At 37.7% G+C, this 17,814-nt stretch overlaps 1 protein-coding gene across 1 annotated transcript in view; it reads left to right on the forward strand.

Annotated features, from left to right (window-relative positions):
• stxbp5l (syntaxin binding protein 5L) overlaps positions 1 to 17,814 on the forward strand; it is a gene marked incomplete at its 5' end in the record, with an annotated part of 78,663 nt that overhangs the window by 46,136 nt on the left and 14,713 nt on the right. Inside the window, 3 exons of the mRNA XM_016676711.1 lie at positions 6,195 to 6,299; positions 11,294 to 11,347; positions 14,401 to 14,580. Of these exons, the coding sequence (XP_016532197.1) occupies positions 6,195 to 6,299; positions 11,294 to 11,347; positions 14,401 to 14,580 (339 nt within the window). The remainder of the gene's footprint in view (positions 1 to 6,194; positions 6,300 to 11,293; positions 11,348 to 14,400; positions 14,581 to 17,814) is intronic.

A 17,814-nucleotide genomic window follows, 5' to 3' on the forward strand; every position in this document is an offset into this window, starting at 1 on the left:
CATCTGTTTCATTGCTTGCACTTTGAAACTATGCTGGGTTGCTGTTGACTTTTAACTTGTATTACAGCCCTCGGCCACTTCACCCATCACATGAGCATCTTCACTTGATGAGCGTGGCAGCTGTTTAAAATGGCAGCTCACGTTCTGTGGGATTAGCTGGAAGTCTTTGATTAAAAAGTCACAAAGGTGATGGAAGTGGAGTAGAATATCTGATGTGTTTTTCCACAACCGCAGCTGTTATTTTCTTTCATTTCTTTAATCCAGCAGAATTATGTTTCCACAAAGGTAAGAAAGCAAAAAAGTCCCCCAATCATCTTTTCATCCTCTTTCTATGTGCATCTTTGACTTGTCATCTGAAGTTGATAGAGCATCTAGCAGCTGTGGTTATAATCACGTTTTTGAAGGTGGGCTGGTAAGGTCTCAGTTTATATAACCCTCTTTTTTCTTTGAGCTGTTTTAGTCCTATTTATACTGTATCATTTAAAAACTCTTCTAATCTCCTGTCTATTAAGTGTTTGCTGGCGTCTGAGAGGGAGCTGCTTGTTTTAGATTATACAGGATCTATGATGAAAGAGGTTTGCCTTCTGAAAGGTGTAATTGTGTAACGATCCATATATCCCAGCAGTCTGTGTATGCATACAGGTGATGTTCTATTCATTATCTTGTCTCTTTCATTAGAAACATGACACCGTACAGAAAAGCAGGGTCAAACCACTGACGTGGGCTACTGAATGTTTTTGCGGTATGGATGTTTGATTAAAGTACTCGGTGGCTTGATTGCAGTTTGTTGAGTTTTTGCATGTTGGAGAGAAAAAAGGGGGTGCATTGTGGAGGTGCTTTTGTGTTAGTCATAACGAGACATTTTACTTCGGGACTTAAAGGTCAGAATGGTTTTGTCAGTGGATGTGACTGTGGTAAAGAGACTAACAGGCTTGCTCATTTTGTTAAAACAGGACTTTCTTAACTTTAAATATTTGACCTGCCTTAACATTATGACCACTGATAGATAAATGAACATTATGAGTAACAGAAAACAAGATTCTGTGACTTAAAAGTATCAGACTTTGATACTTAGAAACATATTTATTGCTTTTCTTAGTTTCAAGTAATTGTTGTCAAACACAGGCAAAATGATGATGAGGAATATGAAGAAAATGCCTGATTGTAGGTGTCATTGAGAATGGAATCATATAAAATGGACTGATCAGCAGGGATGAGAATGAATATTAGGAAATATAATACAGAGTAATGTGATGCCACCCAATAAAGTGGTGTGTCATCAAAAAAATCTATTTTTGAGAGCCTGTTTCAGCAATGATGCTGCTTCTATAATCTCTGTCAGTGAGAAATCCTTTCTAATATTTGCCTTGATGGCCAATTTATTCCAGTCTGATTCTTCTTTTTGATGAGACAAGGAACAATTTAAGAATCTTTTCACATCTCAGGAAATTGCACTCAATTTCTGAGACCTTTCAACAGATAGTGGTTAATTTAAAACTTTGGCTGTCTGTGAGGTTATGTCCAGCAATTTCTTGGGAACCGCTAAGGAGAGTTGAGGATGTTTTGGACTGAAAATGTTACATCAACGAAATAAGAGAGAGTTGCAGTAAAATCTAGTTTGTTCTCCCAGATACAGGTTCGCCAAGGCGGACCTCTGTGTGACAGGATTGAGTCATTGTTTATCAAACATGTGAATGTGGATAACTTAAAGGTATCGTTATGTGTAGGTTGTCGATATATTTCACTTTGCAGAGAAATTAGACTTTTGGGAATTGTGCCATGATGGGAACCTTTTATTTCATTCTGAAAAAGCGTAGTGTTTTGACGACCAGCCATCAGGACCACAGCTGCTGCCCTCCTGCCCAGCTGCCAACACCTCATCTTTGCACCTGTCCAAACAGGTGATGATCCTGCTTGGCTTTGAGGCATGTTGTTTTGTTAGATTCTATCCTGACAGACCCCCACAGATCTGGGCCTTTAAATCACTTTAAAAGGGGCCACTCACCTGACACAATTTTCAGCGTCAAAACTTCAGCTTTTCTTCCCTCCGCTGTCCTCAGAAAGCCAAGGGTGCAGTTATCTCTTCAAGGCCTCTTTTTGGTAGTGCTCTGTTTTGGGGGGCAAGTGTGCTGTATAGTTCTAGCTTATCTGATGTTGTGGCCGGTTCCAAAATGGCAGACCCTGAGGGGCTTACTCAGAAAGAACGAGCTGGCATCAACTCTGGCAGCTGTGGCTTGAGTGTTCAACTGGTCACCCACCAATTGGAAGGTTGTCGGCTCAGTACGGCCCGTTAAATTGTCCTTCATGCTTCAAAGTGTCTTCTGGCAAGACACTGAGCCCTGCATTACCCTAATATGCTCATCAGCATGTACGTGTGTGTATAATAAATAACAGTGCTGCATGTGGAGAATAACAATAAGAATATGAAGCAGTGTGTTACAGGTTTACTGGGAAACGAACAGTAGTAGCACGTTGACAGTCATTAAAAAGGAAAACATTTGCCAATTGAAAGGTTGGCAGTTTGATCTCAGTCGGCCCACTCCACATCTCAGGGTGTCCAACTGGAACGAAGAAACTGGAATCTCTTGATTAGGGTATAATGCATAAATTAGACTATGAAATGTCTGCCCTTTCAGTTGTCTAGCAGATCAGAAGTGGATAGGGAGAAACTTCTCTGTCAATTGACGGGTTGGTGGTCTTCTCAGTCTTCCCACTCCATGTACTGAGGTGTCCTTGGGCTAAGCTCCTAATCTGTTGGTTTGTGTGAAGTAGCAGGAGAAATCTCAGCGTCTGTTCTTCAATTTTCTAAAAAGGTTTTTTCCCAATTTTCAAATGTATGCTGTTTTTGTGTTTCGACATGTTTAAGTGGCTCGGATCATCAAACAAATTTCTGTCAATAATAATTGTAAATTGATGATATTTATCTGAAAATCTAATTGCCACCTAAACTGTTAAAGAAGTGCTATGGTGCATTTGAGGTAACTTGCAAATTTGAACTTTCTATGGAAGAATTTTGGCCCTTTTTTCTTTGATTGAGCCACATTGGAGTTGTTTTTAATGACAAACAGGCTGCTTAAGGTCTTTCAACCTTAAGCAGCCTGTTTTCACATGTGTACTCACCAGCCTTGCCTTCTGTTGAGACCACAAGGACAAAATAACGTGTCTAGGACAAGATGTTCTTTTCTTTTGTGATACCACGTCTTTCACAGCTGTCTCGTCGTCTAGGTCACGGACATTCACTGTAACAACAGGCTTGTCATTGGTTAATGAAAAGAAGACATGATGTATGTATAGATGGATGAAAAGCACAGGTATATGTATGTAGGACATGACACTGCGTGAACATCTCTGATTCACATTTTGTCGATAGGAGAGCATACGCATAAAGCAGATAAAGACCATTTTATACCATTAGAATTACAGGATGAAAATTAATATGATCACCTTAAGAATTATTTCCCCTGCATCTCCATACCTGTTGCAAATTAATTGAAGAATGATTAAAAAAAACACACAGAAACGTGTTATTGTTCCAGTGATATTAGACGGCACAGCTGTGCTCTGCTTGGCAGACTGAGAGTTCACGGCCTGTTTTCTCTGGATGAATACACACTGCCACTCTTCTTGGTGGCTATTAGATGCTACTTCTCTGCCCCTGGCAAACCAGGTTTGCTGTGTCTGCTCAAAGCCGTACACACCCTCAGACAGCTTATTAGGCAAGTCAGCAATTGTCCTTATTCACCCCATGTGTCGGTAACTCCAAGCGTAGTTGTAGATTTCTTCTTAACAAATCTTCATCTCTCTGTTCTGACATTTTTCTTATCTTTCTGTTGCCATAAGATGCAGTAATTGGCATGTCCGCTGACTGCACATTGTCTCCCTCCACACCTTGTACATTATGCCTCTTCTTACTTCCAGGGGTCAGTGGTTTTGGAGTTATGTGTTACCTTTTTTCTTGTGAATTTCAAGCCACAAGTACCCATTGTAGGGTTTATAGCCGACCCTCAGTCAGTCTAATAAGGTGGGACGTGGCTGATGGGAACTGGACCTAGAAGGATAAATTCAGCAGAAGTCCTTCAAACCTGAAACTTCCATGCAATTAATTGTGAGAAACCTCAGACCACTTAATAATAATAGAACAAAACAACTATGCAGAATTATATCAAAGTAAGATATTTTGCTGAAACTCAACAATCCAAGGAAAAAATTTTCATTTTCCTCAAATATACACTGTTTCAAAGTTATAATAATTTTATTACCAAGAGAAAAACTTTGGAAAAGGATTAAAAAATAGAGTTTTGAGAAAATAAAGACTCTATCCATCAAGAATAAATCCCATTTTATCAACCGTTTCATGAGAATAAGTAAATATTTTACTCCACCTGTAAGTCAATCATTGTATATCAGGGCACTCAGCCCTCCCTCCCTGTCGCACTGACTCCATTTGAAGTGTGACAGTACACATAAATCAATGTCTCTATTTCCATAACAAAGATAAAAAATGCTAATTGAACATTTTTGTTTTCTTCTTTTAAACAGAAAATATATTTTAAGAGAAACATGGAGAGAAAAACACCATTATATTATAATATAACATAGTTATACCATCAATATGGTACAACTATATTGATGTTATACCATGTTGGTATAACATCAATATGGTATAACTATATTATATTAGTTAGATGCTTACTAATATAATCCCTGTCTATTGTGATGGATGGCAGAGACGGTTTGAATTTCTTCCTTCTCTCTCAGCATCCATGAAGCCTCCTGTTCAACTTCTGAGGGATTTGGGGTCAGAGGTCAGGCATTGTTTGAGCTTTCGAGATGCTAGCCAGCATCTCCCAGGTAGACAAAGCATACCTCGTTGCCATGGATACATATCGTAGTAGCTGTCCAAAAGTGGCACATCATCCAAAACCAGAGGGAATAATCGTCCAAACATACAACACCTGCACCAAAAATTTAACCAATGTTTGAAAAACAAAGCAGCACAAACATAACACAGCTGCTATCATGAGAGGCGCAAGTCATGTCAGTCCAGCCTTCATGCAAAATAAGTCAGTCCAGAGTAAACCGGCTTCTCTGAATGTGAAAATACAAAACAAATAGACAATGAGACATTGACATAACATCTTTGTATGGCATGTTTTGAATTCTGTGTAGTAGTTTCTGGTTGGATCCTGGTCTAAAACTAATGATATAACATACTAAAAATATGCAATAAATACACTGTCTTGGTATAATCAATGACCTATTAGTTTTCCTTAGAGTACCATTACTGAGATGGTTGTACGCAAATACATTGCATTACTGAATCTCTAAAAAATTACCTGAAATGATCTTTGAATGCCACAGCATTAGGAACAAAACATTAATATACAAAGAAGAAACATGATTGACGATAAGGTAAATATTACATTGTCTAGTTGTAAAATGGGGTTATATGGTTTGTAATTTTTTTTCATGTTGGAATTTGCAAACATTAAGATAAGTATTTCTAAAAAAAAAAAATTCTCCTTTGACAAAATCTACGTGTGATTTTGAATTTAATGTCTTACATTTTACTTTCAGTAGTTTTATATATGAATAAGTAATAATTACTATGGTTAATGTGACGCTTACTGTATCAGCTGTACAAATCTTTGTCATTGTTTCCACAGGATCCAGTTAGTTATACTTTTTGCAGTCAAAATGACTTTAGATATCAGACTAACAAATATAAGTACAGCTGAGGAAAAGATGCATTGTTTATTAAATAACTTGGGCTAGAAACATGGCAATACTCGTTTGGTTTATTTTTAATGTTTGTGGATATAGCACTACGACGACTGTGTTAAAAATGTTTAAATATGTTTGTGCTATAGTTGGTTTATCACATAAAATATTTACATTAAAGTAGTGGTGTTATAAGTAGTTGTGGCTGGTGGTAGTTTTTGTTCTACTTGTGGTAGTATTGATAGTCCTTTCATTGTTATGCTGGGAGCAAATCAAGACTGCTGAGAGGTCAGCTGTTGATGGAATAGAATATTTCCTAAATATCTCATTAACGCCTTTGTTTTTATACCTTCAGATATGATTCCTGTCTATTACCTGCAAAGTTTCTCTTCTCCCCAGTTCACCCAATGTGTTTGTCTCTCCCCTGATTCCCTCAAAAGTCTGTGTCTGTTCTGTTGGCTCTCCTGTTTCAGTTCATTACCCAACCTCCCTTCACAATGATCCACGCATCCTGCCAGAGCCTGTGGCCAGTCTGAGAGCCAGCCACTGCAGTCCAGTCTTTTACTTACTGGACAATGGTAAGATGAGGGATGACTCACGGATCTTGGCCTCTTCACGGACACCTGCTTGTGGTTTTTGTTCTGTGGCAAACATGTAATACGTGAGGAAGATGGGATCATTAGTTTTAGGATGGTGGTTGTTTCAGTGTTCACCTTGCATGCTTGCTATGCTTCAACACTGTGAGCAGCCCTACTAACAGGATAGCAGAAATCGAATTATTTCAATTACCTTTGACATAATTAAACACTATTAGAGGATGAAAAATGGAGAGAAAAAAATACAGTGAATCCCTTCAGAAGTACAGATTCCCCTTGAACTTTTGAACATTTGGCACTTTACATTCAAAACTGCAAAATATTTTATAGAATTTTGTATGATTATCAGCACAAAATAGCACATAATTATGAAGCAGAATAAAAAAAAATGCATTTTTTCATTTCATTTGTTTACTAAAAGGAAAAACAAATAATGTAATGTGCATTTATATTCTCTGCCTTGTTAGACCATTAATCAGAGAAGCAGCAAAGTGTCATGTGGTAGGTGTGTATGAGCTGCAGAGATCCACGGCTCTGGTGGAAGATAATTATTGTTAGTGGTGCCTTACAAAAAGAGGGTCTAATGAGAACAGAGAGGGGGATAGACATTACAGTCAGGTGAGTCAATCAATACAAGGCTGCAGGTGATAATAAACGTTTGGAGATGTTTGGGAGCCAAGAAGAGCACAGCTCCCAGAACCGGTTCTCTGAAAAGAGCTGAACTTCCCTTCACTAATGTGAAAGGATGAGGACTAGTCAAATGACACAAAGATGTAACTTTATGACAAACATGACAAATGCCATGTCTGGCAGAAAACTAACACTACACTTGCATCGAAACAGGCCTCCTCTCTCTTCCTAAACGCTGTAGTGGCAGAATAATAGTGTGGAGATGCAATTCTTTGGTGAGAACAAGAAAGCTTGTCAGAGTTAATGTGTTAATAAGGGCAATTCTGCAAGAAAACCTTTTAGATGCACAAAAACATGAGACTGTGGCAAAGGTTCACATTTCCGTAGGAAAATGACCCCATACATACACCCGCATGGCTTGGACCTTATGGTAGTAAGGTCAGTAGAAACCATGACCTAAACCCAGTTAAGAATTTCCAGAAATATTTGAAAATTGATATTCACAGACACTCTTCATCCAGTATGACTAAGCTTTAGCTATATTTCAAAGAAGAATGGATGTGCAAAACTCTTGGGAACGTACCCAAAAAGATTTGCAGCTGTGATTGCAGCAACAAGGTTCTAAATGCAAATGCACAACACAATGTTAGCGTTTTACACCACATTGTTTTATTGTATCACCTAAAGTACCATTAATATGAACATAGTTTGTGGTTGTAAGGTGACAAAATGAGAAAAAGTTTAGGGATTGCATCTCTTTGCAAAGCACTGTGAAACTTCTGACTTCTGCAGCACTCTAGTTATGGAAATACCACAGAGACATAGGGAACATTATGTAGGTTTTGAGATAAATCTATACTTTTTTATGATTCAGCAGGAAAAACTTAATCAGACCTTCCATAGCCATCATTGGTGACAACAGAACGACTCATGAACGAGCTTGCTTGCAGTGTAAACAAGCACGGTGTTGCTGGGAAGAAAGTGTGTCTGGCTGTTTTTTCAGTGTGCTCCATGCTTTGTGTGGATGATTGCTGGGCGGTGTCATTGTCTCCGCTGCTCCACATGCAGTGATGTTTGCCGTATGCACCAGCCCTGGGCTTTGACCTTGGATCCCTCCTCACTCTCCAATGCTGTGACGCAGGTGGGCTTAAGAAGAAGAGGAAGGGGTTGCATTCCAGTTGGATACTGCTCCTATGTGGCATTATTCAACGTGCCTCCTCTAGAGTCACTCATCTTTGCCACTGAAAGGCGACAAGCTCCTTTCCCGAGCCATAGTGCTCGGGGTCTTTGTCTGTGTGTCAATAAACTCACATACTTATCTTGTTGTCCTCTTGGCTAACATTCATCATCGCCTTGTCTTGTCTCTAACTAACTGCATGGAGCCCGCTGAGTGGCCAATTGCAGGGCTGATGAATATTAACACAGCTTGCCCTGTTTGTCAGTTTAGCAATGTGTGTTTTAGTCCCATGTATTAGCCTCATATGTGATGTCAGCATCCCATTTTTATAGATTTACGGTATGTAATTCAGAACAGTGATTATTAGTCTGTCATTGAGGAATCAGGACAGGATAAGTGGAAATTATCATTATTCAGTTAAGACACAAAAAGTCTACTTTTTGTAGAGTAGACGTTTTTAAGAGCCACTGTATGTGGCTGTAAACTGATGGCTTGTCTGTGTGGAAAGATAAAATGTCGACTTTCGCCTAGTGCAAAAAAAGGAAGAAAAAACTGTTGAGCACTGCCAGAGCATTTTGGAGAACAGTTAAATGTTTATCTTTCGCCTTGAGCAAATGTTTTATATTTGTAAAGAGAAAGCAAGTAATAGCAGGGTCAGAAAAATAACTTTAAAGATGGTTTTTGCTGTAGGGCAACCAGTGGAAAATCATTTGTTGTGCAATTTCTTCACATAGAGATATGCAAATGAGTGAGAAAAGACGGCTGACATCACATTTGAAGCATTTGCTCCAAAAACTGCTGTTGTTTAAAGTGACATGAAATCACCATGACATGGTGAACAATTTAACACAAAAATTACCATGTATTCCATACAACTGACGTTCACTGAAAAAAATATTTGTTGTTTCTCTACTTCTCTAACCAATCATACACTGTGTCTCATAAAAAATATTCACCTTATTTGCTGTTAGTTGAGCTTTGTTGCATTTAATCATATCTAACTAAGAATCAGATTAAGTACGGAGTCCATTTAAGATCTGATTCACTAATTTTGTAGTGTTGTGTGAATTTAATCTTGCTCATGGCAAGAGTTGGGGTCTGATTGTGACACCAGTTACAGTAGATCCTCCAAACTTAAATCTGTTTTGTGTATTGATAACTAATTACTATGCCCACTGTTGTTAAGATGAAAGAACCACCTGAAAATTTCAATTAAGAAATTTGAGAGATGGAAGAAAAAGACTCTTTCAGTCCACATACATGCATAAGTAGCATATTCATGATCACACTTTTGGAATGTTTTTCTTCCCTAGCTTCTAGTAATGCTCCCTTCCCCCTTAAAACTGTGATAAGTTCAATTTCCAAGACAAAGAAAAGAAAATAAGGGGGCTGATATTTTGTGAAGCATTGCAAACTCAATGAATATACAATAATGAAACCTCATCATGATGCTACCACCACCATACCTTCTGGATCTCTTGTATTTAGTGCCATACCCCAAATCCAATATAGCTCAAAGCTGTTTTGCAAGCAAAACAATGCAAAAGAAACAGAGAAGGTGAATATTTTTGCGAGACACGATATGTTTAACATACATGCAATGTAAAGACACCGTCTTAAAAACTCACTGCAATCAATTAAAAGGCTTACTCTTAATTTTACACTGATTGGCCCCTTGGCTCATCAGATCAGCCCCACTTGTTTGTTCTGATTAACATGATTTCATGAGGTGTTGAGCGAAGGAGCAATTGCACAGTGAGAACTGTCTGTGTGCAACAGGTTTAATATGAGAATAGTTTTTCTGTTATTGTATCTCTTACATTCAGTATTCCATATTGCTGCTGCAGCATCTGATCCTTAATATATATGAAAAACATAAGAGCTCGTCTGTTATCTCATTAGTAGCATTAATCTGAAGGTCTGCACTCAATGTTGGAAAAAATCCAATGAAGTGAGTCAGAAATGGACTCTTTAAATTATGCCCTCATACATTTCTAATTTATTCTGTATAATTAGAATTTTTTTTTTCCCAGTATTTTCCAGAAGATGATATCTTTGGAGTATCAGGTAACACTGAACTGGAGGTAAATCTTTGGACGAAAGCATCTTGAGAAAACTCCACCCACCATGCATAAACTGGAGTTTACTTTTGTCAAAATTTTAACACTAGTGTTTTTTTTTTGTATAATTTCTAGGCCCTGGTAATCCTCCTATGCTGCACTCTTTGTTTCTTTGGCATTTAACAGCAGAAGGATTGAAACCTGAGTCCACTTCTTTTTCACAAAGAAATCTATCGGCTCCTTTGATTTTTTTTTTTATCTCTTTTTGCCCTCCTCCAATAATTTGAAAACAAAGATGAAATGAAAATAAACAGAAAAAATTTGAAATTCATGGTCATGCCATTTTTCTTCTGGTCATTAAAATTAGCAGGCATCATATAAAAACCATTTTCTGTCTTCCACGTGTTAACTAAACCATTCAGAAGAAATAAGTAAATAATAATCAGTTTTTCTTGTTTATTTTTTCTTCTTTTTGAGATGGAACTGACTTTTAGCACCTCAACTTCAACCTTTACAGTTCTCTACTTACTGTAAAATGCTTGCAAAATGTTTCACTGCGCTGTTTCAGTTGCCTTCAGTGTCTGACTGTGACTGTTGTATCGGCACCATGGGGTGTCATTCTGTTTATTTCTGCCTCCATGTGAGACATTCCAGGCCTCTGAAAATAAAAAGCACTAGATATGAATGTATTTTATTTTAAATACTCGAAATAAACTAAACAAATGGATGTTAAGTAATTCAATGTTGGGTGAAAGTGATCGTTTCACCCAACAGAGAGCGGTTTTCTACCACCACATCAGTCTTGGGTGTTACCAATATGCAGAACAATGTGAACAATGGCCTGGGAAAACCTTAGAGCATGCATCTTGCCTGCCTTATGCGACTGCACAAATCTGCATGCACTGGTTCCTTCTTCATTTGACTGAGTTATGTTTCATTAAGTTTTCTGTTTTTTTTTTTTTGTTTTGTTTGTTTTTTGGACTTTGTTTCTCATTATTTAACACAGATTACATCAGCTTTGTTTTCTTCTTATTTATTTAATTCCTTTATTTACTTATTTTCATTTGAAGGGATTAACCGGTTGTTTGTTTCCTATTCTTTTGTTTCAGTAAAGGGACCCGGCAGAAAGTTAAGTCTGCCCACAGATCTTAAGACTGATCTTGGTACGGTAGGCGAAAGCCAGCAGTTTTCACTTGATTTCCTTTAAGTTGTTTATTTTCTTTTTTTCTCAAAGATTTTAGGCTTTTCTGTTGCTTAAGAACTTATTTTTTTATTCTTCTCACTACTTTTTCCGTTTCCTTATGACTTTCTCTGTTTTTTTTTCAACCAGCCCATAAGACTGTTGGCCTGAGGTGTCTGTCTATTTTGGCCCTTTGACGTGTTTTGATTTCATTTGAATCTACTTTGTCTGTTTATTCTACATTTTGCAAGTGTTTATAAAGGTGATTTTGTAACTCATACTCATATTCAAAGTTGAGGCTTTCTATCGCTTTTACCATGATTGGACCATCTTCTGGTTTTCCTCAATCTTTCCTTCATCGACAACCGTTGCTTTTCAGTATTGGATCACTCGCTGCCCTTTCTCATTGTAACTGGATCATTTCTCTCTCAAACAGTTCTTCCTTCATTTTGACTGGATCACCTACATTACAGATACAACGCGTCCACCCCCGCATGCATCTCTAACTGCTACACATCATGATCTCGGGTTTCCCTTGCTGTCCTTCTGCAGTATGACATGGGCTGTCCACACTGACAATTTCTGCTTTTCAACATAAAACGTGCCTGTCCCTACTTATTCTTTAACTGTCTTCATTACAAACTTTTTTTTAATGCAGGTACAGTAATATTATTTTCAGCAATGGTAAGAGTGAAACTTTTTATGCCAGAATAAAAAATGTTCAAACCGTTTTGTTTTTTTAGTAAAAAAAAATTACCGTCTTGTTGGTGTTTCTCCTTGACAACAAGTAGGAACTTTTTTCATGCATCACATTACAACCACACAATTTAATCTATTTCATTGGGATTTTATGGAACAGACAAACACAAAGTTGTAGATGAAGTGGAGGGAAAATGATGCATGGTTTTAATTTTTTTTATAAAGTAAGAAAAGTGTTAATAAAAAGCAAACAGTATTGTGCAAACAAAAAAAACAAAAAAACACAACAGATAGATGAAGGTTAACATTTGTGAGAAGTTAAAAACATTGTTGGGTTATAAAACATTAAACAGCCTTAAAGAGTAAAATGAAATATTTTGGCCTTCATGCGAAATGCAATGGTGGTGAAAAACTATATATATATATATATATATATATATATATATATATATATATATGACTGTCAAAAACATTTCTGTAAACAGATTGGAGTAAGGGAATCCAAATCGGATACAATATTCAGGTTTTCATTTGCAAAAAATCTGAATATAATTTATCACTTTCGTTGCACTGATCTGCTTGACCTTGTGTTGGTCTGTCATAAAAAAATCCTGGTAAAATGCAATAAAATTGTGGTTGAAGCAAGTCAAAATATGAAAAAGGTCAATAGGGTATACAATTTTTGTCGTCTTAAAGAAAAGGAGCAACTTTGTAGTTGGAAAAATTGATGCAGTCTGTCAGATGGAACATTTTCTGATTTGTGTGGATGTGTGTAAATGTTTATTTTCAGTAGATTTGTGGATCAGTGTGCTCTGGATAAGGTAAAGATCATTTTGGTTAACTAAGGGTTTCAAACACAACATCTGGAGACAGGCAAGTGTTACTGCATCCCTGTTTGAAAACACACAGGCAGATAGACATGAATACTATCATGTGACTTCCCATTAGCCCCATTTTACATGCTGAGGAAAAAAACTCCCTGTACCACATTTGTCCATCCTGCTGTGAACCCATGTGAGTGTTGCACGTGGATTGGGTGGCACCCCAGAGTTTTTCATCTTCACTTTGAAATTGGATTATTTCTGCCAAAAGCACCTGAATGGGAAACTAGATCTGAAAAGGCAGACATATGAAAGAGACCAGAAAACAGGACACAGTGTGTACTGCTTTTAGCAATTAGCATAGTGCTGTTTGTCCTCAAGCTTCATAAAAGTCTGGACCAGAATATCGGAGAGAGAAGGAGAAAAGTAATAAAGGCAGGCAATTCCATCAGACATTCCCATCAACCCCAAATGCTTTTAACCTTGGTTTTATTATAAGGATGTCGTTTAAGAAGGGCATTGCTTTATTTATTTTTTCTCTGAGGAAAAGAGAGAACAGACACACAAAGGCACGGGTATCATGGGGCTGTTAATTATGATGATCCCGACAGGATCTGTGTCTGTTTAACACTGAACATCAGAATCCACCCAATCCAAACTGCCCTGCTTTCTTTTTTGTTGCCTCATTAATAGGGTTTAGTTCTAAACAAATTATTTTATTCTCCGATGCTCAGTCCCGTAGGCCCGCTCCATTAAATAAAGACAAAGCCAGCAACAAATGCGGTCCCTATGGGGAAAACATGCAAAGCCACGATTCCAGCGTGGAACAAGTGTTTTCATGTGAGCACCATCTGTGACTCTGTATCCACTCCAACTAAAATAATTTGCACAGGAATAACAGAGCAGATATTAAAGGTTTATTATGAGCTTAGCTGGTAATGTCTTAAGGCTTGTGATTAGATGAAGAAATTAACAACTTCTGCTAAAAACAGAATTTGCCGACAGTGATAAAAACACAAAGTGGAGATGAAATATCCCTGTTTTTTGTGTGTTTTTATTTATTTTTTTAAATCTCTTTACTGGCACAGAGTCGAGGAAGCTGCACTTACAAATTTCACTCTGCATTTTCCTTTTCCTTTCTTTGGACACAGCATCTCTTTCTTCTCCTTGCACATACTTACCTTCAAACCTCTCTTCAGCCCTTCGCCACGCACTCACCCCCCTGTCCTTCACTGTCATTTTCCTACTTGACAATCAGGTTTTATTCTTCTTACACTGCAACATATCCATCTTCATTGGCCCTGGAGCGTACTTGCCTTTCCATTCTAGAAACAAAAAGACACATTCTCCAAACTGCTTCCTAATGGCAATTCAAAAAGGCCAATTGATGTTTTGATTTCGCTTCCTACTTTCAGACCTATAAAGATGGATGTTGCAGCTGTGGATTACAATATGTTGGACAAATTTATCATTTCCCTCCGTTCTATTGTTTGCTAATGCTTTGCCGTTGTTACAGATCATGTCAATGGACATTGCACTAGTCCCACCTCTCAGCCCTGCTCGGCGGGGAAGCCTCGCATTCCAATGGGTCCCGAAGGGCCACGGCTAACCCGCAGAGGCCCTGGCCGACCACCCTTCCGAAAGGCCCAGTCTGCTGCTTGCATGGAGATCTCTTTGCCTGTGTCCCACACTGAAGGTGTGTGCTTGTCTTCCCAACTCCCATCCTTAAAACCGTCATAACATAACCCACCCCTAACATTTCTAATGAGTTGCATGTTACCCTCTGTCCCTTTGGTAAGTGAACTGTGGCCTGATACATAGTTAACACAAGGCAAGCATGTGCTAATGCAAGATGGCACCCTGGTTTTTGTACTCCTCAAAAGGAGAGAGCACATGGTCTCATAATCAAATAAACAACAACTAATTATTTGCAGCAAAAAAGTAATGGTCAAGTCAAAAATGTGCTTAGGAAAGTTGGCTACCACTCTGATTGTACGCAGTATATTAGTTGTTCGGTTCCACTTCACACAAGAATAAGACAATAGCAAAAGGGACAAAAGCCTTAAAAACTGAGCTAAGACTGACGAGAATAACACACACACCTCCAAACTGTGCATATGGGCAGAGTCCTTGAACTGGAGTTTAATTTCAATACATTTTGTTCAAATAAAAAAAGTATATATTGATGACTCAAAGAGAACCAAAGGAATCGTACTATATAATAAGGATAATGAAGAACAAAAAGGAGGAGAAAAATTCCAAGCAGCAGTTAATAGGGTTTATAATACAACACAATGGTGGCAATAGCAATAATAGTTACAATAACCACAGCGTAGTAGGAAAGAGTGATCACTAAAAAAATAATAATAAAAACACTTCAAGTTTTGCATACATGATTTTTCTTTTCTAACTACATTTGTGGAAATATGCACACAGAGTTCTGCATCAGGTAAAACTTATTGGGAATAACAATAACATGACAGCGGTGGTAGAGCACTGGAGATGTTTGCTCCTGCACAGTAAAGTTGGAACTGTTGATAAAAGCACAGGGACCTCATATAATAACAGGGAGATTTAAACAAAATAATCTAGTGAAGATATAGCATTAATAGAAATGGAATTAATAGAGTGGCCAGAAAAGTCACATAGAGAAATGCTTAAAAAACCCCCAAAAGAGTCATGTTACCTTAACACTGAAATGAGGTTTGAAGAGAATGAAATTGTCTCTTTTGACTGATGTTCTGCATTCAACAGAGCAGAGCAGTCTTAATCTGGTGTGCAGTGACTGGGAAAATATGTTCATCCATCAGCTGAATTACTTGTTGTAATAATATGAGAAGCATTTTTTTTTTTTGCAAGAAACTCTTTTTGAGCTATTAATTTTATTATGTGCAACAGGATTTCTGCACCTTGCATTAGCATCACCTCTCAACAATTTGACTGCAAGCTCGGCCTCTTTCAAATGCAAGAAACAACCCTTGCATTGTGTGCTTTTGAACTGTTGCTTGTGTCAACCATGTTCCAGGCCTGTAAGTTGTGCAATGTAAAGTGAATTTGCAAGATAAGTTATTTTTTTTCACAACATCTTTTTTTTTTCTCTTCAAAATCCAAAATATCTTATGCTTGTTATCATAACTTTCAACTTACAGCATCACTGATGTGTTTTAAGGGATCTCAACGTACTTTTCCAGATAGGTTAGAGGTTGGTGATGTGATATTTTAATTCCCTTTCTTCACTCAGTTACAATTTCTACGTTAACGGAAAAATGGTGTAGCCACCATACCATGATGTATATTCTGTGTAAATATGTTTTTAGCGATATGACTGAAACAGAAACATGTTTTCGAGAGTGTAAATGGGTGTCTGAGTAATCATTGGTTCAAATATTTTATATACACTGCATTAAAAAAGTGTTCCAACCCATGTCAACATTTAGTTAGATTGTAACCTCAAACTTCAATGGATTTTATGTGATAGAGCAGCAAAAAGTAGCACATAATTGTTTAAGTATAAATACAGATGTCTTGTAAAGTCATCTAAATTTAGAGAACATTGGGGATAACGTTGGGCACACATTTACAGCATAGTTAGGCAGGAAAGAACATTCTGAGCTTCTAACATCTCACTGTGCCTTGCTAAATGACTCCAAACAGTTTTTGGCCTTTAAGCAAGGCTCCATGGTTGGTGAGAAATTTCCCTGAAAATAATTCTGATTACAGGGGTTGCTCATCTTCAGTAGGATCAGGAAAGATGGTTAGAGTTGCAGTAAGACGGGCTGAGCTAAATTTAGGGCAACCTTCCTAATGCATGTAAGAGGCCTGGAGTAGGATACAGGATTACTTTCTTACAGCATAATTACCTTAAATTACAGTTATAGCTACAACGAAACATAAGGATGAGAGAACCTTCTCTCTACATCCAGTCTGACTGAAACCACTTCTTTTTTTTTTTTCTATTTATTTTTATCTATGTACTGTTTTGTCTTGGTGAATCACAAAGCTCCAAACAAAACCTACTGAAGTTTTTACAGTTGTCTCAAAATTAAGACAGACACCATCAGATAATTGTCTTAGCAAAGTCTGTGTCTTCTGTTCAGTGTTGTTGTTCACCATGTAAAGGGAGACATGACTCAGTTTACATTCAAAAAATGTCCCTTTATCGCTTACTAAGCAAATGGCAGCAAAACCATGCGCTGTCAAATCCAAGATGAAAATGTTGGGTTTTTTTTCTAGCAACATAATTTCTGAGGTATGGGCAACAGGACTGACACATAAAAATGTCTTCTCAGCTAAGACTGCATCATTTAATTACAAGCTGCGTGTGAGTTCTTGTACTTAGTCTGTCACTGCCAGGCAGCAGAGAGGAAGAGATGTTTCTGGAAATCCTTGGCGTCGTCTTAGTTGAATAATCAACAATTTATGGTGATGTTGAGCATTTTTACATTTATTCAACTGGAATCAAATATAATTTTCTCAAAAAAAAGAGTCGCACAGAGAGAGGTTGATTTGGTTGGCTGATGCTAGGAAAAATTACACATTCCAAGGAAAATGCAAGTTCAAAGAAAAGATTTAAACTGGCTATCCATAAAATTGACTGAAGCCTGACTGACCTTATTGTGGAAGTTGTTGTGACAAACTGCTGTGTGCTACTTTAAAGTTCAAAAATATCTTACTGTGCAGCTGTAATTCAGCCCAGTGCATTATCTTGAAGTAAAGCCAGCCAACCTAAAACAACGAGTTGATTTCGGAGTGCATTGATGCAACGTGTAATCCCTCCATTGATCGTAAACTTTCAAAAGTCTCTGGCAGTGTGGGTCGGCCAATCCCATTTCACTCTTGGACCTATTTTCACTTTTATTCTGAGCTCTCTCAGATCAACAAAAAGTCTCAGTCAAGTCACGAAAGGCAGATCTCTCCACAGGAGACTCAA

This window comes from Poecilia formosa, unplaced genomic scaffold, assembly GCF_000485575.1.
Source record: "Poecilia formosa unplaced genomic scaffold, Poecilia_formosa-5.1.2 Scaffold140, whole genome shotgun sequence".
NCBI classification, from domain to species: domain Eukaryota; kingdom Metazoa; phylum Chordata; class Actinopteri; order Cyprinodontiformes; family Poeciliidae; genus Poecilia; species Poecilia formosa.